At 32.0% G+C, this 23855-nt stretch overlaps 5 protein-coding genes across 8 annotated transcripts; 2 read left to right on the top strand and 3 right to left on the bottom strand.

Moving 5' to 3' along the window:
* The first annotated feature begins 1061 nt into the window (after positions 1-1061).
* LOC119829124 (pseudouridine-5'-phosphatase-like) lies at positions 1062-3419 on the top strand. Of its 2 annotated transcripts, none has more exons than XM_038351522.1 (4): positions 1062-1337; positions 1458-1673; positions 1957-2192; positions 2656-3419. In XM_038351522.1, exons 1-4 carry the CDS (start codon positions 1283-1285, stop codon positions 2833-2835), a joined length of 687 nt encoding a protein of 228 aa, XP_038207450.1. In that variant the 5' UTR covers positions 1062-1282; the 3' UTR covers positions 2836-3419. The 2 variants fall into 2 exon arrangements, with proteins under 2 accessions (XP_038207450.1, XP_038207451.1); XM_038351523.1 differs by having other exon boundaries at positions 1062-1345.
* LOC119829125 (V-type proton ATPase subunit E) lies at positions 3268-7834 on the bottom strand. The gene is made up of 5 exons (XM_038351524.1): positions 7656-7834; positions 7300-7475; positions 5370-5538; positions 4692-4886; positions 3268-4264 (listed from the first exon to the last, which is right to left on the bottom strand). The coding sequence occupies exons 1-5, from the start codon at positions 7686-7688 to the stop codon at positions 4157-4159; spliced, it is 681 nt and encodes a 226-aa protein (XP_038207452.1). The 5' UTR covers positions 7689-7834; the 3' UTR covers positions 3268-4156.
* A 695-nt stretch (positions 7835-8529) lies between these two features.
* LOC119829025 (regulator of gene activity) lies at positions 8530-16039 on the top strand. Of its 3 annotated transcripts, XM_038351382.1 has the most exons (9): positions 8532-8858; positions 9323-9430; positions 10235-10510; positions 11092-11275; positions 11748-11939; positions 13854-14058; positions 14451-14615; positions 14906-15041; positions 15908-16039. In XM_038351382.1, exons 3-9 carry the CDS (start codon positions 10238-10240, stop codon positions 15980-15982), a joined length of 1230 nt encoding a protein of 409 aa, XP_038207310.1. In that variant the 5' UTR covers positions 8532-8858; positions 9323-9430; positions 10235-10237; the 3' UTR covers positions 15983-16039. The 3 variants fall into 3 exon arrangements, with proteins under 3 accessions (XP_038207311.1, XP_038207310.1, XP_038207309.1); XM_038351383.1 differs by lacking the exon at positions 9323-9430 and having other exon boundaries at positions 8530-8858; positions 11748-11750; XM_038351381.1 differs by lacking the exon at positions 9323-9430 and having other exon boundaries at positions 8533-8858.
* Positions 16040-16491: 452 nt separating this feature from the next.
* LOC119829017 (hsp90 co-chaperone Cdc37) lies at positions 16492-19153 on the bottom strand. The gene is made up of 5 exons (XM_038351372.1): positions 18942-19153; positions 18273-18839; positions 17886-18001; positions 17301-17490; positions 16492-16891 (listed from the first exon to the last, which is right to left on the bottom strand). The coding sequence occupies exons 1-5, from the start codon at positions 18972-18974 to the stop codon at positions 16670-16672; spliced, it is 1128 nt and encodes a 375-aa protein (XP_038207300.1). The 5' UTR covers positions 18975-19153; the 3' UTR covers positions 16492-16669.
* A 1013-nt stretch (positions 19154-20166) lies between these two features.
* On the bottom strand, positions 20167-23855 carry LOC119829007 (gustatory and odorant receptor 24). Its single transcript, XM_038351353.1, has 5 exons — positions 23310-23855; positions 22285-22542; positions 21537-21815; positions 20685-20846; positions 20167-20361 (listed from the first exon to the last, which is right to left on the bottom strand). The coding sequence occupies exons 1-5, from the start codon at positions 23841-23843 to the stop codon at positions 20167-20169; spliced, it is 1428 nt and encodes a 475-aa protein (XP_038207281.1). The 5' UTR covers positions 23844-23855.

Genomic DNA, 23855 nt, shown 5'->3' with positions numbered 1-23855 from the left:
ATTTTTAAATTTTATAAATTAATTTATTATCACTATGACATCAATGAATATTTAGTAAATGTTAATCATAATACATAAGTGTGTTTCATTTGCTATATACATAATATTTATTTAGTTATTGAGACTTAACTAAGAGGTCCTCAATTGGCAATTTGCAGCACAATTTTCATATAAAGAGTGGTATTAAAAGTTTGAAATTGGTGTCTGTCTATGTGTAAGTGGTCAGTCTGAGGCTCTCAAACGGATGGATCGATTGCAATGCGGCTGTTTTCATTTACTTGCATTGGTTTTTATCTATGTTTATACTACGCCACAAATTGCTTGGCAGCACTTAAAAGAGTATTAGTATTTTTGCCTTGTTTTCCCCTTATTAAGCAATAAATGTTTTGAACAATTATATATTAAGTTATCCTCAAGATCGTGACAAATCACTTCTATTTACGATTTTTTTATGGTACTTCAGGGACAAACATAAATAACTAATCGGGATTTTTGATGTATCCAATGGAAATGGATTCATATTAGTTTGCATCTTGATATTTTGTAAAGTCTACTCATATTCGAACCTTTAGATAGATATTTTAATGCCCACCATACCTGCTGGGACTCCGATAAAACAGATACCTTCTCTCTTTTTCAACGCCAGGTAATGACGATGTTCCATATTATTTCCTTAAAAATTCACCTCCGAAAACCCTATCTTTATACCTCAACCTAATTAATTGACTAGTCCCGGAAAATATGAAAAGACAAATCATTGTTCCCATTTTCAAATTTTTACTCTCATAGACCAATATTAATAATAATAATTTAAATATATTATCTATATATTACACTAGCGGTCCGCCCCCGCATCGCCCGTGGTACATATATAGCCTTTCTCAATAAATGGGCTGTCTAACACTGATATATTTTTTTTAAATCGGTCCAGTAGTTTTTGAGATTAGTGCGTTCAAGCAATCAAACTTCAGCTTTATAATATTAGTATAGATATAGCATAGATAAAAAATGTTACAGTACGACCTTACCTACCTACCTTATGTACTTACGTAGTTATTGTTTGAAAGATAAGAACCACGCGTAGAACAAGAAACCGTAAAAAGTATAGCACAAAATTGGAAAATAGTACTTTTGACTTGGAAATTTTTTATTTGTACACGACAATCGTAAATCGTTAGTCGGTAGTATATTATATATTACCTACATATTTTATTATCATTGGAAAAATTCTGAATGAAGCACTGAATTTTTGTAATTTTGTATCTAAATTAAATTTGAAACTATGGTTTTTAAACCAGTAACTCATGTGCTGTTTGATATGGATGGATTGTTACTGAGTAAGTAGGTAATTACCAAATCAGCTATCAAAGCATAAAATGTTTCAGTCTGAAAAGTAATATTATCTTTGTTTTTTACTATTTTACGAGATTATTAGAAGACATAACAATTGATTTTAGATACTGAGGAACTGTACACAGTGCTTTTCCAAAATATGCTCTCAAAATATGGAAAGGAATATAAATATGATTTGAAGTTGCGATTGATGGGTCGCCAGGCTCACGAATCTGCCAAAATCATTATAACCGAATTAGACCTTCCCCTGACGGTTGAGCAATTTCTAGCTGAAAGTAAGAAGGGTGAAAAAATTTTTCAAGACACAAAATTGTTACCAGGTACTTACATGAGACAAGCAGTTGTTTTCATTTTATATAAAATAAGTTTGCATTTCTAAACTACTCCCACTTTATACATGAAGGTTTTTAACTGAGGCTAGTGGATCGCCTGATGGCAAGCGCCACTACCACCACCCATGAACATTTACAGAGGCGTAAGGATGATTGCCACCTTACGCCTTTGCAAATGGATTGCTGACTTTAAATTGGAAGAATTGACGGAAGAAATAAAGGAAAGGAAAAGGATTCCTCCAGATGATAACAATTTTGTTTCATTATTTAGGAGCACAGAGGTTAATTGAACATCTTCATCAGCATAAGGTACCAATAGCCTTAGCTACAAGTTCTAGTGAGGAAAGCTACCATTTGAAAGTGGATAAACATCACACAGAGCTATTCTCATTGTTTCGATACAAAACATTTGGTGGCTCAGACCCCAATGTGCAATTGGGTAAACCACATCCTGATATATTCTTGGTAACGGCTGCCAAATTTCCAGACAAACCTGATCCAGCAAAAGTAAGTACTTTTAATATAAAAACTCATTTGTTATGGTATATTTATAATAATACTTATTAAATAGTTGGGGGTTACCAGGCGAGCATGCAGGAAACAAATTGATTTTTCAATTTATCTCCTGTAAGGGTAACAACACCTCTGCTCGAAACAGTGGAGAAAAACATTGTGAGGAACCCGACTTGTCGAAAAATCTAAAGCTCAACAACATGAAACCTGCTTTATTGCCAACCTGCACTTGGTGGATTTTTGGCCTAAACCATCATAGGAAGCCTGCATCCCTACAGTGGGAACATATATAGGCTGATGATGGTGATTAGTATGGTATATAATATGGGTACATAAATTCATTCTTACATAAAATATTCAAGTAAATTAGAGAGAAATCTAATAACTTCATAATAGTTATTATGTAGAAAAAGAAGTTTACCTACAAAATGTAAAACAATTTAAATTTTATTTCTAGTGTCTAGTGTTTGAAGATGCAGTTAATGGTGTAAATGCAGCATTGGCAGCAGGCATGCAAGTAGTTTTGGTGCCAGATCCTCAAATGGACAGAAGTTTTACAAAAGAAGCAACACTAGTACTTAATAGTCTAGAAGAATTTAAACCTGAACTCTTTGGTTTACCTCCTTTTGATGACTAGTTATAAGGAGAGATAAGGTCATACCAACTTTACTATTTGTAAGACATTCAAGTTAAGTTTAATTTTTTGGAAAGGGAAGTGTGAAGGTTTAATTATATTGTTAGTTTTTATTTTATTTGCTATGGGTGCTATTATAGCACTTAAATTTGAAATCGCAAATTATTTATGGTAATGTTTAATCAAACAAATGACTTGAACCATCACAGTTTTCATTGAAGATTAATGTTTAATTATTTATAGATGAAGGTATACTATAGTGCCACAATGAATAACTTATATTAACAATATACAATTTTTTATAGGCTTGTGTGTTTCAAGAAAATAAAATGTGTTAATGAATCTTGGTTTTATTAATTGTGAAAAAAGTAGTTTTCATTCCTTAAGAGATTATAGGGAACCAAAATATGACGAGGCTGATAAATAAAACAGGAATTTTAACACATCTATATATTTACATAAGAATTTTAACAGTGCCATAATCAAAACATACATACATATTATATACCTTAAAATATAGAGCTACAGTGCTCCAATTGAATGTTAGAAGCAAGCCCAAAACAATTTGATTGCCAGGAAGAAAAAAAGGAATGTATTTAGTCCAGTCAAAATGTACAAAGAAATTATGCTGCGGTATTATTCTAGAGCTTTTGACTGGACTAATAGAAGGGCTGTAAGAATGAAGTGTGACACTACGCTGCGCCCAGCCAAATCTTTGCATCAATTTGAGTGAACATAACATAGGATGCTGCCGTCATACTCCATTCTTACAATCACCATTTTATTCCCTAAAAAAACCTTATAGAAGATGAGTATAGGATGAATACATCGAAATTTCTGGAAGAGAATAGAACACGATCTATGAAGCATTCCCTTAACTTGTGCTTTAATACTGAAAATCGGATGATGTAACTATATTTAACAGTAATATTTCCACATATATGATCTATAAGACAGTAACATTAAATATATTGTTTCCAAAATCCTATAAACTACATCCTCTAGTATATAACATGGGCTACTTGAATGAATTGTAATAATAAAATATTTAATTTAAAAACGGGTATTTAGCGGCGAAACTAATGTACACTCAAAGCGATTTGTAGAACCAGGTTTCAGACAAATAACATGATCACACATTTAATACATTTTCTGGCGACTTAACATTCATCAGTATACATTCTAAACGGCGATAGAATTATACACATTAAAATACATATTATTATTATTATTAATTAGGCAAATAAAACACTTATTCAATTCTACTAATAATGAATGTTTTAAATATGTTGTTAGTAGTAACAAGTGCTTTTTGTTTGACTGTTTAGTCGGTGAATTTACGGTTAGGGTTGCGACCGAACAGAGCGTTACGGATCTCGGGCAGGAGCTGCTGAGCGATCAGCTCCAGACGCGACTCCAGAGTGTTGCGGATCTGGAACGAACATTGCAAACATTCAATTAGTATGTGCATACTTTATTGTTATTTTACGGAGCCATAGCGATCGAAAATATACATAGGCGAAGAGGTTACAAATAACTCGGTTTTTTAAAATGTATAAACTACAAGAATGAAGATTAGCATCTTAATGTCACTGTTTGTTCAGAGTAGTTTTGGATGTTCACATATATTTTGATGTTAAGAGTTTGTAGGGCCATAAATTGCTAAAATTTAAAACCCCTCGGCGTCCACACGGTCCCTTGACTGAAGCCGCAAGTTTTTTAACGTTTTATTTTATGTCGTCGTCGACAAAGGAGCTTGTAGGTCGCCTTATGTTAAGGGCTACCACCATCCCAGTCTACTACCACAGTGATGTTAACATCAATTTACCTTTCATGACTATAAAAATACAATAATGTACCTTAATGCGGCCCTTGGCAGCAATAAGTTCAATACCACCACAGGTGTCTGGTGGCAGGAAGTTCTCTGTGTCAACCTTCAGCTGTACATCCTTCTTGATCTTGTTCTTGTAGTCAGCCTGAGCCCGGCTGAGCAGGGACTCCACTAGGGCTTTGTCTACTTGTCTCACACGGAGGGTGACGGCTGGCTCAACAAGCTGTGAGGATTTTTTTTTGAAATCAAGTAATTATTGAAGCCATATAGATAAAAAGTTGTTATTGAGATGAATTTTGTTATTTAAGATTTGCTTTATATTATTGCGAAATATAAAAACTCAATAGCCATTTTCTTTTAGGGAAGGGGAAATATTATCTCCCAGTTTAGTTGAGGCTTTAATAGGAAACGGATAATGAGTTAATCATGAGATTCCTTTAATAAAAAACCATGAAAACATTAATTAATACAGATTTCAGTATGTGGCTATAACATAGCAATATAATTGGACAATTAGAGCTTCAGACTTTTTGGGCGATATTTTAAACATACATAATCTCAGATAAAAATTAAACAAATTAGTAAACTAGTAAAGACACACTTTTCTTTCTCTTGTCTATCATAATTCAAATCAATATACTCACATTGAAGTATGTAAGTATGAACAATATGGTTACATAAAAAAAAAACAAAAAAGAGTACTCACTTGGAAGAGAGCTTGTACGATGAGTGTGACAAGCAGATCTGAGTACAGCTTGTTGTCGCTGGGCACCTCAGCCAGGCGCTTGCGGGCCTCGTCCAGTACATTACGCACGTGGTCTTCACGTACTTTGAGCACCTTCAGACGAGCTTGGTTCAGCATGTTTGATGACTGACTGTTGACATTGTGTAATATAATATAAATATAATATAAAGTTATAATAAAAAAATACATATAAAAAAAATAATCACTGCTATTTTGTCTTGCTATATATAAGGGGTAGACCAATTAGTCTATTTTTGATATTGAAGTATTCATAGGTGTTGAGGAAGGTTAAATGATAACATATGTACTAAGCAATGGAAAATATTTCATATAAATATAACACACAAAGTTAGCGAGTCATCTAAAAATAAATCTGTATTTCCTACAAAAGTATACAATTAATGATTTGAAACACGCACATGTTATAAGTCCCAAAAATATTTCTAAATTCTTTGTCATCAAGACTAAAAGTGGCTTTTTATATAGTATTTTTGAAAACAACCACCAACCCAACAAACTCAATCCAGCATTTTATTTATATGAAGTTTCACATTTTATATGTTGCCACTGAATAATTAAGAAATACCTTACAAAATATTGTAATTTTGTATATTTGGTGATATAACAATAAATAAACATGTTTATCTTAAACTAATATGAACTTATAATCAAAACACGAGTTTATTTCTATCCTAACCACATGTGACCATAATGGAAGTCAACTATTTTATGAATTAATCTAATCACATGATTTTTATTTATAAAACTCACTGGCACTGTACAAAAAACAATTTCTCTAAATATTTTATGTCATTTGTCTACCTATAACAACTAAGTTAAATGTATATAGCTATAGTTATATTTATAGAGTGACATTTTAATGGTATAATTTGGTAAAACTTTATGGTGAATATGAGTAGTATATGATGTATATTTTCACTGAACATTCAACGAACATGTCAATTAAATACATGGTTTATGATTTATGATTCCTACTAAAGTACTAAAGATTTAAGTAATTGTTAAACAATATTTTTAATTTTTACAACAGATATTTTCCAAAAAAAAGTTAAAGAACTCCTCAGTATAATCGTTTTTAGATCAGCTTTTGGTTTGTTTTATTATGGAAAAATCTAATTTTTATTACAATTTTACAGTTTTGGCACAAATTTAACTACATGCTTTTAAGCAAATACTTTTAATAGTACACATAAGACATGTGAATTGTGAAAGATAAGGGAATTATCAGTGAAGTGAAATATCATGGTAAGTGAAACCAGTTTTATAAAATCTCAGAGAAGTAAAACTGTATGAATTGAAATATTCTTTTAATATTTATTTGCTACAAATAAGAAGTTAAATAATTGGTTGTTGAATAAATTACCAACAGGTAAATGTGTTTTCATTAAGATATTTATAGAATTGGTACTTAATATAATAAAAGAATTTGCTTGTTAGAATGTCCTTAACCCAGGTACTACTGGTTCTTTGAAAATAACTATCAGCATAAAATTGTCCATTAAAGAAAGAAGGCTTTAAACATCATGTATGACAGGGGGGTAACTGAGGGGTACAGATAGTTCTTATGAGACTTATGAATATTTAGCCACCTTCCTTCACGTCTATTAGAATTAGATATAGAATCAGATTTTTCTACATAAGAAAATTTCAAATGGTACATATTCATGATGAGAGTTTATAATTGTAATTTAATTATTAATGCCATTAAAGATAGGCTACAAAGTTGTGTCACATGTAAATCACATGTTTTACTATTAAATTCCACTAACAAATTGGTAATAATAAGACAATACTTTTTCCGAGTATTAAAAGGCTATTCCTTTAAGCTAAATGTGCTATCGATAGAGAGTTAGAGAGATTGTTAACCTACATCTTCTTTTGGAGTTCAACTTGTTTTTCCTTCTTCTCATAGTATTCCATGATCTTTAGCCGCTGTTGTTGGACCAGACGGCCTTTTTCGATGTTGAACTCCTCCTCTGCCTTAGCATCGATTTCTTCAGCCTTTTCATTGGCCTCTTGTTCGATGAAGGCCATCATATGCTTGATCTAAACATAAAATGCATTTTTTTAGCCATGCTAAGTATTTAAATTGGTCCACAAATAAACTAATGTAACATTTAGTCCCCAACATGGGATGCCCTGAATCAATCAATCTTGACATTTTCAATGCAAAGAAAACTACGTGTAGCAATTACCGTAAAAATAAGATAGTTATAGCGTAATTACCTGCTTTTGAACATCTGCATCGCTGAGCGCCATGGCTGATAGTTATTTTATAACACCACTAACACGTAAAACAACCGATATTGAGCCAGAAAATTAAACACTGGCTGAAGAGATAAGTCGACGCCTATCAGACGTGCTTCTCCATTGAAATATCATATGATCCCAGTATTACCACTTAATCAATTATTTTAGCGTATGACTTCTCATAGACAATACTTGTCTTTGATTGCAATACTTTGACTAGGTACATATTAAATTAATTTTTACAGAGACTAATAAAAACCACACAAAAGTTTTTTTTTTATTCAAAACCGTGGGAATATACCGTACAGAAATGCAGTTTCCAGAAAAAAAAAATTACAATTCTATACAAAATTAGACATGACGGTAGTTTTGAAATTTACACATGGAAGACTTAATTAAAGTAAGTAGTTCAAAGATTTTCAAGTGATTCTAGAAATTTGTGCAACGTTTTCGTTTATTATACTAGGAACTAAATTCAACTTTAAGACAAAAATGCAGCATGAGAAAGCGAGCTGGTGTGAAAAGTAACAATTCTCAACAGGTTTCAATTTTGATTCTTTTTGTGGGTTATTATCATTAGTAGTTGAAAACAAATTTAAACAGAGCATTTGATTAAATTAGTAAGATCTATGGATTTAATAATTTCATGCGGTAACTTTTTACTTCATGTTATTTTTAATGATATATCAATAGACCACCTAAATTATAGTCTTTAAAAATATTGTTTTCTAAATGGACAAAACAAAATAGATTAAATAACAAAACAGTAAAAAAAATATTAATGTTTTAGAAATTTGTGTTTTATTTCTATTAAACGTATATTTTTTGTATAGGCCTAAAAGGTGACTGAGTTTGTAAATTTCCGCTCTAACAATATGGCCGCCAGTTGTTTAGGGTAATGTGGCGTTCGACAAATCTGAGTGAAATTGTTAAAATACAAAACAGTGACGTAAAGATGTATAAAGTTTTGGGTGTTTTATAGCATTGTTCCATGGAAAGATAGCCCTGAATATTTTTTAGTTGGTGCATTAAATGCTAATCGCTGAAAAATTAAACAGTCAACAAACTTTTGTTTATTTCATTCAAGTGGAAATATTCAATATTCTCAAGGTGTATATGAGTATGAACTATCCATACTGTAACTAAAATAAGAATTGAGGACTGACGTTGACACATTAGGTAAATATTTAATTATTTTATTTGATGGTGAACTGAAATTGGAACGTCTTCCAGGGTCGCCATTGTTTGACAGGAGAATAAATAACCATCTTGATCTACGTATACCAACTTTTGTTATTATTGACTTATTTTTATCACTGAAAAATTAACCAACATGCCGACTTTGTTACTTATTGCATATATTTAACATATGCAATTATTGTTTATCAGATTTTATTATAACTTTGGGTTAAAAAAGTAAGTTTAACTTGCAGATTTAAATTCCAGCTGTCCATGACATTATTTGTATTGGGTGACAATTTCTAGGGTTAAAATAATAGTATTTCTTATTTTGAACTGTTAAATGAACACATATTCTACTAGTTCCATATTTAATTTGAGTATTATTCTACATCAACTGTTTTTATTACATCAAGTAGCACTTAGGTACTATTTACTTATTATAAATGTGTTTGTCCATCTAGGAACTAACAACTCCCTGAGTAACTAAATTTATTAATTCTAAACTTAGAAATGCAAATCAACATTGTGGACGTCAAGAAATAAATCAGAAACAAACTTCTCAATGCAATGTTAGTATTAAAAATTAAATTCACATTAATTGAATGAGAATGTATACATAGAAAATGAAAAATCATTGAAGTTATGAATTTGAAACATGAATAATATTTGAAAAAATTGTCTATTAATGAATCTTGTTCATGTAAAGATAATTGTCTTATGCATAATATAAATAGTCTTTAATTAGAATTCATACATATTCAATAATTTTTAATTGGATTATTAATTAGTTTTTACATGTTGATTTTGTTTTTCAAAGCTTTCCAGTTATCTTTTAGATTGTTTCAGGGAAATTAAGAACAGAACTCTTAAACTAATTTTCTTATTTTCAGTAAAATATATGCAATTTTTCATAATTTTCTTATTCTTCTATGTTTTTAATTTACTTAGATAATTTAAGTTATTGTAATGAAATAAGTTAAATTATTGTAATAAGGGAAACCTTATAACTGCATCAAAGAGCGCACTCTGGGATCTGTCATTAAATGATGGCTTGCAAGATGACGGAATTAGTTCTGAATTTATCCAAGTGCCAAAAGGTCCTTGAAAACCCAATAAATCATGACATGAAATTTGACACAAATTGACCCAGGATGGTCATCAACTTGCCTATTCTAAGTTGAATTGCATAGTACATTGTCTTGAGCAGTTTTGCATCTTTAATATACATTCTAACTCATCATTCTTATCATTATCATACAATATTCCATTTCTAAAGTAAGTGTACATATAGTTAACCAATTATTTTGTAACAACAGTAATTTAGAGCAAAATAATGTGATGCTATTTCTAACAGATGAAATTAAAAATTTCAGGGTATGGCAAACTTGAATTATCAACAAGCGCCTAGAAGCCTCGTAAGTGGGGGCGTCGGTGGGCGCGTCGGTTCGGGTCTCGTTGGCGGAGTGTCAGGTCATGTGACGCCAACATTCGGTGGACCACTATCACCAGGCCGGGGTGGATCGACGGCGATGCCCGGAGGTGCACCCCCGTCTATGGCATCAAGGTCAACACTATTTGGACAGAGAGCATTTGCTGACCGGAGGGTACCAATGGCGACGCCACTGTCGCAAGCTAACTCAAATTCTATGGTATGCTACGGTGAAATTAACATTTTTAAGCTATATGTTTATACAATTTCTTTATAGTTGAAGTTTATTTAGTAGCCATTTCTGTTCACTAAATGTAGCATACATTATTATTTATCCATTTTATGAAGTACAATACAACATTGACATAGTTATTCCTTCAGTTGACACAGTGGCCTCAATTTTAACTATGATTGCTTGACAACTATTTAATTTCCTAGTACTCTAGTAGATGAATATAATATAGTCTGCATTTTGTTTGCGAAGTTTGGTTGTTCACTATTGGAGTTGGAGAAGATATAAATCAGTCTGAGTTGCTTTTTATAAATTTTTTATTTTAGTATTTGAACCCCATTTTTTAGATTGAATATTGCTTGATATTTGTTAGTATGTGGTCTCAAATAAATTGCTTTATTTATCATTATGTTAAACATTTGTGTTTCATTTAAAACATATTTCTGATTTGACAACAGTTAATCTTCGATTATAAGTTGTTTCTTATAATAAGCAAAATAAGATAACCAGAAATCATTTTATAATTACTATATTGTGGTAATGTTAACATAACGACACTCCCATTCCAGTCAAGTATGGCAAACCTGTCGCGTTTCAACGCGAGCAACAACTACCACTCGGTGTTCGGCGAGGGCGGGGACACGTCGACGCCGCCGCTGCTCGACCTGAGCGAGTTCCCGTCGCTGACGGCGCGAGGGGCGGGCGACCAGGCGCCGGCCGCGGCGCCGCCCCCGCCCGGCTCTAAACCTTACGGTAAATATACGTTTATCTGCTTGTGTATGACTAGAAAACAATTGATATTTTTATTACTTTATAGTTAACTCTTATACTTTCAAGAAAATCAACCAAGACATAGAAAGAAATAATGATAACTGTAGTATGGATATGTATGAGGTGGCATCTGAATAAAAAGTAGAAAATATTATGCGTTTAACTTTTTGATGGTTAATCTGTTTTAGCGGTAACATTAAGAAGTTCCATTGTTAAAGATTGTTTAAAAGCTGAACTTAATAGGCAAAATGTATGATTATTTACATATATTTTTTTTCTTTGACTTGAAAAACTGTTCCTAATTTTTTAGATTTTGTACATAACCCCTGACAATATAAATTAATAATAACAGAATTTATAAATTTTTAATGACATTTACCCATCCAATCAAGCGAAACATCCTACACATAACAGAGAAATGAGCTAACCAATAACATCCGCGATACATTAACAGTGGGTATGGTCAAGCAGCCAACCGCAGAGCAGTCGGAGTTCACGATGTCGTCGGAGGACTTCCCCGCGCTGCCGGGCACGTCGAGCGCGGGCGCGGGCGCGGGCGCGCTGCCGCCGCCGCAGCCCGCGCCGCACGAGTTCGCGCATGCGCCCGACAAGCCGCCGCGCAAGGGCATACAGACCTCGCCGGAAGGTTGGTACATATCAGTGCATGTTTTATTAGCGTACCGTCGAGTCTACCGCGTCTCGCAGCTCACATATCACAGACCTCGTGCAAAGGTTGGTAGTACATATTGAGTAACCCATACCCATGGTGTAGGTCTGAAATTTTAAATTTTTACCAAAATCTCAAAATAACTAAAATATCCACATGCTTTTACATTAAAACCCAGCTTGATTCTATTAAAAAAAGCATGTTCACTAACGAATCTACAATGTGTTGAGAGGCATCAATACAACTTAGAAGGTATGTAAGACTTACATTATTAGAAACGACAAGAAAATGTGGTTTACAAACAAGGCATTGAAAATTATCTAAGTTTTATTTCTAAGGTTGGTATTTTCAAATATATACTTAAGGTATTAATTAGTAAAGTAAAAAATTATTGTTCTTTCACTGTGTTTCAAATATAATAATTAAGTTATATTTACAAGTTTGGGATTAATTTAATGTATAGGAATTTAACTAAAGTACTTACATTACATGTGGTTTATTAAAAAATAAAATAATCGGTTCAATAACAATTAAATTATGTGCATGACATAATTTGACCATAGACTAACACAAAATGACATATAATTTTTTTTCTTCCCCAAAGTTGTCAATCAAGGAGCACATTCGGAATTTTATGGTGTGTATAACATGTGAAATTGTAAGGATGTGATTAAAGTGTTGTGTTCATGTAGAATGTCGGTGTTTTTAGTGATTGCATTTGGAGTATGTATCCCAAGCATGTTGTTATTTTAACGCAGGACCGAGTTTTAGTTTCGTTAATATGTGATTTTCTTTGCGTGCGAGAAATCCGTTATTGTCGTCATTTATAATTTGTCTATTTTTTTCAATTTATTTAATTTTATCAAATGTTTTTTCACCATATGTAGGGTATTAAAATATTATATTTATGTATAATTATATTATATATAAGAAATTATTATTGCACATAAAATTATTGTCTATTAATGTTATAGTGTTTGATAGTTTAATGTATAGATTATTGCTAAATTAGTTCTGAGCATGCATGATATATATTCAGTATATTTTTTATCAACTCTTTTGGCATGCAAATATTTTATTAATTTACTGCAGAAAATAGTATTGTGCTTTTAGTTTCTAGTTACTTCTTATTAATATTTGTATTATATAATAAAAAATAGATTTAATATATTGACTGGACGATTAATTTGATAACAGTTCTCTTTTATGAAACCTTTCTTTTACTAATTAGAATAATAATGGGATATAAAATTCACAAAGAGAATATTTATATGCCTTCCTTAATCTTAAACATCATTCCAATAACTATTACTTCTTTTTAAACTTAGCATCAACCCACCATTGAGGGTGTGTTATCGCTCTGTAAATAATATATAACAAATACATTTATAGATTTATTAAAAATTTAATTAAAAAGGGATAAGGGTAATGTCATCAACATGAACATCTCAAAAAACTTAATTCTATTGCTATGTTATGCCAATTGCCAATTATATATTTTTTAACAACAGTTAGTACTTCAAAAATAATAAAATATAATAGTTTAAAAAAACTATAAAACACGCTTTAACAAAAATCATATTTTGCAAATTGAAAACTGGAATAATTTTATCAAATTAGTGTATTGTCATCGGTCCTCAATAAATCTACAAAGTTTGAACGAAATCTGGCCGTTTAAAGTGGGTCAAAATCGCGCCCAAAGAAGTCAGTTACAAACAAACAAACATACAAACAAACAAACATACAAACAAACAAACATACAGGTGAAGCTAATAAAAAGCGTGTAAAAAAGAAACCAGAGAGACTAAGAAGCGTAATATTGTATCCTAAGACATTATGAATAAATTTAGTCAAATATGTAAAACAATATTTATAACATTGTTCAATTTACAGGTAAAGTAACGAACATCCCTGAGACAATGATACCGAATCAGTTTGGCATTGTTGGCCTGTTGACGTTCATTCGTGCGGCGGAGTCGGACCCTAGTCTGGTGTCGCTAGCGTTGGGACAGGACCTTACTGCCCTGGGCCTGAACTTGAATTCACCAGACAACCTTTATTTAACCTTCGCGGGGCCTTGGGCGGATACGCCTTGCAGGTAATTTAATGCCCTTATATATATATGTAACAAATAACTATATTGTCCTGTAAACGAGATACATAGGTAAAAAAAATATATCCAAGAAAAACAGAATGGGAATTCTTTTGAGGAGGAAATGTAAATCTATGCCACAACCTAATTTCTTCTTAAAATTCAACAATTTTATGCTTTAGTTCGAGACAATAAAAATGATTGACAAAGGCAATGTTCCTCTTTCGAAGTTTATTAACAACTTGTCGCTATGATAGAATAATATTGCCGCCGATCCCTCATGAATTATTTTGAATATTTTTGAATGTAGATTTGAATGAACAATTGCAAATATCAAATAAATAACAGTATGTATGAATTGTGTCAAAAAAATCTGAATTTCCATGTTTTATTTGTAGGCCTCAAGATATGGACTATCATGTTCCTCCTGAATACCTGATAAACGGATCAATTAGGGAAAAATTAGCACCTTTACGACTGAGTCGATATAAAGAGGATTTACTTTTTTATCTATTTTACTGTTTCGTTGGAGACGTACTACAAATTGCCGCCGCCGCTGAGTTGTAAGTATAATACGACATTTATATTTTTTTATCACAACTTAACTCACTTTACCTCAATATACACAGACATACAGATAGACCCTGACTATATGATTTAACATAAAAAGATCACAAGATCTATCAACATGAACATATTAATTAACCAGGTTATAGTGCAATAGAATGGGAATCCTCAAACCAAACCTTCTAACAATCTACAATACCTAAACATTTATGCTATACTTGAAGGCATTATATTTTTCTTATCTTTTCAAGAAATGAGTAACGATACTTAATGTTAATTTATTCAGATATAACCGGGAATGGCGGTATCACATGGAGGAGAAGGTGTGGATCTCGCAAGCGCCCGGCATGCCGATGGTCGAAAAGACGTCCACATATGAACGAGGCACCTATTACTTTTTCGATGCGCATAATTGGCGTAAGGTATATTTCTCTTTTTAATATATATTAACAAAAACTATATATATTTTGCATTTATAGTTTGTAACCGTAAGTAGATTTAAGTATGTATAAAGTTACGTTTTCATTTCCGCATTTTAATGTATATTCCATAAAAGTAGGCGTTTGGTAGGAAATGTTGGGTTTTAGTAAGATTATGATTTTACAACTTTTCATATTTAACTCATTCAAGATGGGTACAAAATAATTACCATAGATGTTTTTACGTAGAAATAAAATTGTCGCTTTTCAAATATGCTCAATCATTAGATACAATCCGATTTTTTCTCAAATCTAACAGCTAAATAATAATTTACAAGTTTACGTTCCGTATATACCATATCATAATTGAATCGTCTGCACTCGTATTAAAACAAACATTCATCAGTCCTTATAATTTGTAACCACTAGACAGATAGTGTTGTTTTCGAAACGTGGCCAACGTTTCTTCTAGGAAAATTTCTAAAAATATTAATGTAGTATTGAAAAAATATTAGAAATCAAAAACTACTTAGATTACAAAACATGATAAAATTTATTATAATAGTATTTTACTATAAGAGCGAATGTGGTCACAAGAAGACTGCACATTTAAATCCGTTGTCGTGTCTTTGGAGATCTCTAAAATTATAATACTTGAAACGAAACACGAAAATTTTATAATTATCATAAGTGAATTTAGTTAATATCACTTATTGTATGATCACCGTCAATACATATAACAGTGACAACGATTGCGGCAAAATGTTAGGTTAATTATTATGACGAAAGAACCGCGTGTACATTTGATATTTAAGTCTTATTTCTGATTAAATCATCATGTTAAGGTATATTCCTATAATGTATCGTAGGTGGCGAAAGAATTTCACCTGGACTACAGCAAGCTGGAGGGCCGGCCGCAGTTGCCGCCGCACGTGCTCACGTAGCGGCCGCACCTCTCTCACACTATTTACGTAGTTTTGTTATATAAAAAGTACAAGTTATACACTCGTTTTATTTTATCCTGATATTGGTGATTTGGGTGTAAAGGTCCTTGATATATAACAGCTTAAATATATTTTCATTTGAGGACTAGATTGAATTTCAATTCAGATAAAGATTGCAAGGTAATAAATTCAAACTAAAACACGATATGAATTGATTGTTATGTGTATCGCCTAAAGAAAAAACGTGACCAATTTGACCATACCATGCTATTTTATATTTTTGATATTTTTTGACAATTCTACTTTCATTCATATCTATTAACTCTTCTCGTAGTAATCGTGTTGCACCATGAATATTTTATAACATGGAGAGCATATATGAAATATTTCACAGGATCATGATTGTTGTTTATATACACAATACAAATTACAAAGTGTTCCATTACTTGTCGATATTAAGTCAAGAATGGGAATTGATTTGGTAAGAAGGGCAAATAAATAATATTAATACATAATCTCCAGCATATATTGGGTTCATTATAAGCATTGTTCTGTACACAACATCGACTGAAGCATAAGGTGGTAAACAAAGAAATAATACTAGGTATTCCAATTATTCTGCAAAATTGATAAAATGCAAATGCCACATGGCTTAACTTATGTACAAGGTTCGATAGAGATATGAGCTTAATCTACATCGTCAGTGCTGACAGAAGGTTCCACATCTTTCTCGGCAGAAGGCTGTCCACTGTTTTCTTTCATTGTTGGTTCTTCATCATTCTTCCCAGGGACCCATAATCCTGAATCTACACATCGTTTCATATAGTAAACAGCTTCTTGCTCTGGCATTTTTGCTATAGTTGCTTGCAACATTGGAACATCTTGAGCATCAAAGCATTTCTTCAATTCCTATAATGTAATGAAATGGTTAGAAATCCCAACAATATCTTTATCACTGTGGAAAAGGAAAAATGTTTGCAACAAAAAAACATATATATATATTTTTTTTTCAAATCTAGGTATATATAATTTCAATAATCTTTACATTTTACTTTAAATAATATAACGTGTAACATAATATGACCACTGTTTCTATTTCTAGTTTTAACTAATATTTGATTTTGAGCATTGCTTGATTGTAGTTTTATCAAATGCATTTATTTACTACTATTTTTAACCAGAGAATCATGTTGACATAAATAATAGGTTTTCAAATGTAACATGCACATTTATATGTATTGAACCTACCTAAACCTAATTACAATATGCACAAAAAAGAATTACCACTACAAACATTATTAAATCCATATTTGCTTACATCAGGCAGTTCCTCATAGACTTCCACGGGGTCTAGACCACCTGGGCCCAGTCTAGCTTGTCTCTCCTCTTCTTCCTGCTCTTTGATAGCCTCTTGTATCTTCTCTGCTGCTCGCTTCTGAATCCTCTTCTTAAATTGTTCAAGCTCATCATCAAAGGAGTCTTTGTAAGTCTTTTCAGCTACTTGAATTCTGTAAATGTGTTTAATTCTCTGTTTATTAAGTTGAATTTACTAGTAATGGCTTACTTAACACTTACGATGGTAATAAAACACAGAAAAACTAGAGAACTTTGGTTACAATGAAATGAAACTCAGTCTTGAGTTTTATAAATGTTGCATGTATCTAAGATGCACAGTATCAGTAGACTCCTGCTTATATTATGGACTATAAAATGTAGATTCTATATACTTTCTACAATTTATAGTCTACATATATATAAATGTAGACTATAAATTGTAGAGTCAGGATTTATATTTTCATACCCAGAATAACTTATTATGTATTTACATACAGGACACTTGTATTTTGTACCTTTGTTTAAAGTAATGGGTGTGATTGGTTAAAAATATCTGTATCAATAATACCTTGAGAAGAAGGATCCAATGCAAGCTCTGGGATCCACATCCAATTGTTTTGACAGCTCAAGCATGTACTGCATGCAGATAGTTTGATGAGCTACATGGGCCATTAGCTCATGTTTCTAAAAGTATCAATATTACTTTAAATGGTTAAGTAAATTAATAGGTTTATAAAGAATAACATTATTTCAAGTCATCTTAATGCTATATTTAGTATTAACCATTTGAGTTACACTTTTACTAACTATTATAGTGTATGTGTCAATAGGCCTTGATTGAGATGCAATTTGGAGTAAGTCCATATACATATAACAATATTGAATTTTGTTAACAAATATCATGTAGAATATGTATGCCACCTACTCTACAATTGTATGAACTAATTTTACTCACCCCCTCCATTTCTAAATTGATACACCAAATAACTAAATAGTTAGCTGTTTCTTCACACACCAGTTGATTGTGTTCTTGGAGAAATTGTTTTGAGTCATCATATTTCCTTAATAGTCCAAATTTCTTAAGAAGTTTTTCATTTTCGTTTATGAATTTCTTCATCTTTGCTTCTTTCTCTTCCTCAGTCAAATTTTCATCCCTAGGCCTGGAGGGTTTTGTATTAATTACTGTTTTAGTAAACCCTGGTTCACTTATTGTGTCCACATTCCATGGAGTAGTTTTTTCTTTCTTTCTCAATTCTTCTTCTTTCTTCTGTATCTCCTTTTGTTCATTTTCTAAATCAGTAAGGGCTTTTTTTAGCGATTCCATATCTGGGCTCTCAGGGCCAACCTCAGTTATCTTTTTTTTGGTTTCATTTAGTTTCCTTAAATTCTCAGCCTTACGTTGCTCATGTTCTTGTTTTTCCTTTTTTCTCTCTTCCATTCTTTCGACTCTGGCTTGATGACGCCATCTAAATAACGACGGTGTATCAATGTTTGGGTGGGTTTCATCTTCATCATCGGATATCTGTTAAAAAAAGGTAACAAATTTGGATGAAACGTAATAATAACGTAATGTTTACAATAATATCAACCGCAAAGTTTGAAATAAAATTAATATAAATCCAACCTCAATATCCTTCCACTTGCTGTAATCGACCATTGTTGTGTTTGTGTTTTGTTTAATCGGTTGTACAGCAAACTGTTTCAATTTTCTAGAAACTATTTTAAAGCCGCTTGACTAGGCGTTTTCTAGATAAAACAAGAATGAATAAAGCTGCTTATTATCAACTTCCTTTGACACTTAAAAATCCGGAATATTCTTTCAAGTTGACATTGATAGATGTCAACAATGGGAACCTTTTTTAATAATGTTTGCGTAATGGAAAGGATACCACTTTTTGTAGTTCATGCTCATTCTATTTATTTTTCTCATAGAGGCGGTTTGAAACGCAAGTTCGCATACAATTTATTCAAGTATCTTTTATATAGTAAAAAGCAGGATACATAAGCGTCTAGCGAAATTTCTCAGTCAAGGATATAATACTGAACCCTTCGCTCGCCCTGATTTAATGTCTGTGGGTTTTCAATACTAATTACTAATGCTGGTTATTCACATTCGCACGAATACGAATGTTGGACGGAATTTGCGGATAATTTGTCCATATACGATTGTAAACATTCGTACATTGTACGAATTTTGGCACGCATGTAAATGACCCGGGTAATATTATTACATTTCATTTCAGTGTTTTGTTTTTTTTAACGTTAACTTTCGTTGGCCATTTTGAAAAGATTTTCAACATTTACAATTGTATATAATTAAATACTGACACAGTAATTTTAGCCAGCGAAACCAGCGATATATGTACATTATCTGTGGTATTGTATTATTAGGTTACTTATGGTAATTTATTCATTTAAGTCAAGGGGTTTATTTATTAATGAGCAGTAATAATGAAACACATAATCGATGTGCATTTATTTTATTAAATATCTACATCATACAACAAAATATGTCACTTGATAGGTACATATAAGCTATTATTGAAGATGTTATATTGGCTATAATAATATTTTAGAAATAAAAATAATATCATTATAAAAATATATGTACTACGGGCAATGCCGGGGCGAAAGGCAATTAATACAATATTTTATTACGGTAGTAACAGCCTAATCGAACATTATATAAAACTACATTAGGTATATACAAAACTACAATCATACATATCTTACAACATTACTCTTAAAGTAGTTTAATATCATATCAATAATTTCGATTAGAATACATTAGGATAAATACATCTATTTTTCCTATGCATAAATATTATATTTTTAAGTATTATAACGAGTTAATGCTTCTTTTTTTTCTTAGCTATAGTTGTGAGTATCGTCGTTGCAATTGTCGAAGTAGTGGTTATTTCTTCAATAATTCCACTGGTACTTGCATTTTCTTCTTCCATCTCATCTGATACCTGACTATCATCAGGAATGCTAATTTGAAATTGAAGTAGAACCACAAGATACGTCACCATTGTAGCTAGGAGCTAAAACCACAATATAATACTCATATACGCACAATATATACACGTGAATTCATTTTGCTATTTATTATAAATGCGTCAGGTTTGTCCCATAAAATATATCTACAATTGTAGAAAATCGATTTTTCAAAACCATAGTAGACAGTATTAAGATAATGTCTTGAATCATGTGTGAATGTAATTTACTTTAAGGCTATTTTTGTTTAGAGAAATTTGTTTATGGTTCTCGAAACGGTCACCTTTTCTTGCGGCCTGCGTGTAATAAAGCACAAACCTTTAGAAGTAAGACTAAATTTGATTTAAAAATGTGTTGGTTTTCTTTTTACCGATTTAAATAGGTTGCGATTGACGTCGAAGAATCCTCCAAGGCTTATTTGAGAAGGATTCATCTCAGTTGCCCTCAGGAACATATTCACCTCCGTTTGCGCGTCTGTATTCATCCAAGATAGTTCAACCATGAGCAGTTTCTTTTGGAAATTTGTTCGCACCTAAATTTAATAAAATTATTTTTCTACAATAGCTTTACTAGTACTATACCAATACTATACTAGTACTATACCAATACTATACTAGTACTATAACAATAAATATAATTTATGTGTATGTTGGTAATATTTAAATAAACGCATCTTACCAAATACTACTTATAACTTATTTACGCGGATGAAATTGTGAGACGCGGGTAATACTAGTGTTTATACAAAAATTAAAAGAATTTTGTTTGAAAAAATATGTTACTATTAATTACTAGGTGTACAACAGAAATTAGATAATTCATTTGAGTAATTTATTTTTGAGAATTTATATATAAAAACAATACACCCAACTTAGAATATTTATTTCAAAGGAGCAATTTTGAAATTAAACACTATTTAAATCTAATTTAGGGAACGTACACTGTATATTATTATATGCCTATATTCCAATGCATAATATACATTGAGATTTACACTAAATATATGCTACTAATATAATAAATGCGAAAGTTTGTAAGGATGTGTGTGTGTGTTTGTTGCTCTTTCAAGCAAAGACTGTTGAACCGATTGCAATGAAATTTGGTACGTAGACTGGACAACTGGAATAACATATAGGCAACTTTTTATCTCGATATTCCTACAGGATACGGACTTAAACCGCGGGGCGCAGCTAGTTATATATAAATTTATAATCCAACTCACATTTTGTGATGCATAATGCGCCTCATCACAGATAAAAAATAGCAAAAAAATACTGCAGCAAGCCGTCAGCGCCAAGCCAATATCCTTTGTACCAAATCCCTCAGAGATTTGACTCAGCAGTCCGTAAACAGACAGAGTGATAATTAAGAAAAGATAAAGATTGACAAAAGTAAAAGTGTAACAATTGGCTATGCCAGTATCCCGAGCTAATTTACTTAGTCTCAACCACAGAGCGCGATATTCAGCGACCTTTCCTGCTGGCCCAATGTGACGGAGTGCCTGGAAAGAATTATGGTCATTAATGTAATTAATATTAATCTACAAACACAAAGTTCGATTTCATCAATATACTGTACTAGCTGTTCGCCCCGGCTTCGCCCGTGGTACATATATAGTCTATGTTACTCGTGGATAATGTAGCTTTCGAATGGTGAAAGAATTTTTAAAATCGGTCCAGTAGTTTTTGAGCCTATTCATTACAACCAAACAAACAAAGTTTTCCTCTTTATAATATTAGTGTAGATAAGCTATTATTTATTTAATATGAATTTATGGGTTTCATTGTTAAGCAATCTTAATAATAGAGCGGTAGAGTTACCTACCAGGGGTCCGAGACCAGCACCGACTTTTTTTATAATACGTGAAAATAGACTATAATACAAACCTATAATACTTACCAATCCCAATATTTCGTTTTTTATACAAATTGTGGCGTAAATTAAGACTATAATGTTATAAAGCAACGTACCTGTTGAAAATCTTCAGCGAGTACATTAGCACATACACTCAACGCTTCGCATAAGAGATACCAATATCCACCCAATATGTATGTCAATATTTCAAGAAATATGTAAGGCAGGATTTGCATCATTTTGAAGTGAACCATTGTAAAATGTGTGATAATTACAGATGTTGTAGATAATACGGGAATTATAGTAGCAATGGCTAGAGCTTTTTTGTAAAGTTTTATAGGAAGAACTCGCCCGGACAAAGCTTTGTAGGCTAACTGTAAAAAATAGATCAACAAATTATATTGCTATGAAAATAAATTCAAAATTAATTGGATCCAGGATAAATCTAAGTGAATGAATCCGCAGGTGGTAGTAAGCCTATGAATAGAAAATTCATGTAGAATAGTCACCTCTGTATGAAGGTAGCTACCTAAGGACCGCTTTATTTAAATATGAAATCAGCAAACCAAGGAATTTAGATTTCCATTTTATGGTGTCGATTAATTTTAGAAGATCAAAACGTGGAATTATAGTGGTTAATGTGTTATGAGAATAAATATTGCTGTAGGTATGTTGCCAATTACCTTTAAAAGGTTAAATATAAGCTCAAAGTGCACTTCAAATTTGAATTATTTAAGAGATTAGATTATCCTAATTATTGCCGTAGCTACTTTAACTACGTATATATAAGTATTACTTACTCTTTAAACTCAGGTGCATTCTTTCTTCTAATTAAATCTCTAAAATTTAAGGATTATGGTAAAGTGGGACGTGGTCGGGATGATTTTGTCTCCGAATAATTGGGGCACGGTAAGGAGAGTACAACACAATATAATTTCAATAATTATGCCTTAGGTACATTGGCACAAGATAAACATTGTAATCTTTATATTTTTGTTGATAGAGACCAAAAGATATATGGAAATTACAATGGTTATTGCAAGCTTGATATGTTATGATATTGCACAAAATAAATACCCATAGCGCCTCACGTAAAGAACAATAAATATTATACTAATATACTTGTACATAATTAATTTACCTCGAAAGTAACCCATCCGTTTAGAATATCTGCAATTTTGCGCGTCTCGTACCACATTATTGGGATCACCAGCATTGGGAAAAGATATACCGTGAAGAGGTATTCTATTACGGCCTCCTCAAATTTACCTTCAGCCGTTCGCAATATTTGCACTTTGTTTAAGGAAAGATAAAGAACGTATCCGACCAAGCAAATGTATATAACCATAGAATAAAGCATTGAGGGTGATGCAATCTGAAATTGGTTTAAGCCTGCTGTTGGTCTCGTGAGCGGCAATATCCCCATAATACGCAGCAGGGTAAAGACGGGCTTTATATTTTCGTAGACAATGTCCTTGTAGATTTCCGGAATAATTAGGTTATCTTTAATTGGCACTATAGAGTTCTTTGAAGCCGGTCTTAAGTATGGGGATCGAGCTGGAGTTACGTCCAAGAAAATTATTTTGTTATTCGATTTATCTTCCATTCGTGCAGGAAAACCATTAGGTATAGATATTGTTGTTGGAAATAAAGAATTACTCGCATAAAGAGACATTCTGCGTGAAAT

The sequence above is a fragment of the Zerene cesonia genome, chromosome 9 (genome assembly GCF_012273895.1).
Source record: "Zerene cesonia ecotype Mississippi chromosome 9, Zerene_cesonia_1.1, whole genome shotgun sequence".
NCBI lineage: Eukaryota > Metazoa > Arthropoda > Insecta > Lepidoptera > Pieridae > Zerene > Zerene cesonia.
The sequence above is the reverse complement of the archived record's forward strand: the minus strand, read 5'-3'. Positions and strand labels throughout refer to the sequence as shown.

Excerpts from the sequence above, each read along its gene's own strand:
- LOC119829125 (XM_038351524.1), bottom strand. The coding sequence starts at position 7,688 with ATGGCGCTCAGCGATGCAGATGTTCAAAAGCAG. Across the intron at positions 7,476-7,655 it reads ATGCAGATGTTCAAAAGCAG|ATCAAGCATATGATGGCCTT; the intron begins GTAATTACGCTA and ends TTTTATGTTTAG. Across the intron at positions 4,887-5,369 it reads TCGTACAAGCTCTCTTCCAA|CTTGTTGAGCCAGCCGTCAC; the intron begins GTGAGTACTCTT and ends AAATCCTCACAG.
- LOC119829017 (XM_038351372.1), bottom strand. The coding sequence starts at position 18,974 with ATGGTCGATTACAGCAAGTGGAAGGATATTGAG. Across the intron at positions 18,840-18,941 it reads GCAAGTGGAAGGATATTGAG|ATATCCGATGATGAAGATGA; the intron begins GTTGGATTTATA and ends TTTTTTTAACAG. Across the intron at positions 18,002-18,272 it reads TCAATTTAGAAATGGAGGGG|AAACATGAGCTAATGGCCCA; the intron begins GTGAGTAAAATT and ends TGATACTTTTAG.
- LOC119829025 (XM_038351382.1), top strand. The coding sequence starts at position 10,238 with ATGGCAAACTTGAATTATCAACAAGCGCCTAGAAGCCTCGTAAGTGGG. Across the intron at positions 10,511-11,091 it reads AAGCTAACTCAAATTCTATG|TCAAGTATGGCAAACCTGTC; the intron begins GTATGCTACGGT and ends CTCCCATTCCAG. Across the intron at positions 14,059-14,450 it reads TGGGCGGATACGCCTTGCAG|GCCTCAAGATATGGACTATC; the intron begins GTAATTTAATGC and ends TTTTATTTGTAG.
- LOC119829124 (XM_038351522.1), top strand. The coding sequence starts at position 1,283 with ATGGTTTTTAAACCAGTAACTCATGTGCTGTTTGATATGGATGGATTG. Across the intron at positions 1,338-1,457 it reads TATGGATGGATTGTTACTGA|ATACTGAGGAACTGTACACA; the intron begins GTAAGTAGGTAA and ends AATTGATTTTAG. Across the intron at positions 1,674-1,956 it reads AGACACAAAATTGTTACCAG|GAGCACAGAGGTTAATTGAA; the intron begins GTACTTACATGA and ends TTCATTATTTAG.
- LOC119829007 (XM_038351353.1), bottom strand. The coding sequence starts at position 23,843 with ATGTCTCTTTATGCGAGTAATTCTTTATTTCCAACAACAATATCTATA. Across the intron at positions 22,543-23,309 it reads ACGGATGGGTTACTTTCGAG|TTAGCCTACAAAGCTTTGTC; the intron begins GTAAATTAATTA and ends TATTTTTTACAG. Across the intron at positions 21,816-22,284 it reads TCGCTGAAGATTTTCAACAG|GCACTCCGTCACATTGGGCC; the intron begins GTACGTTGCTTT and ends AATTCTTTCCAG.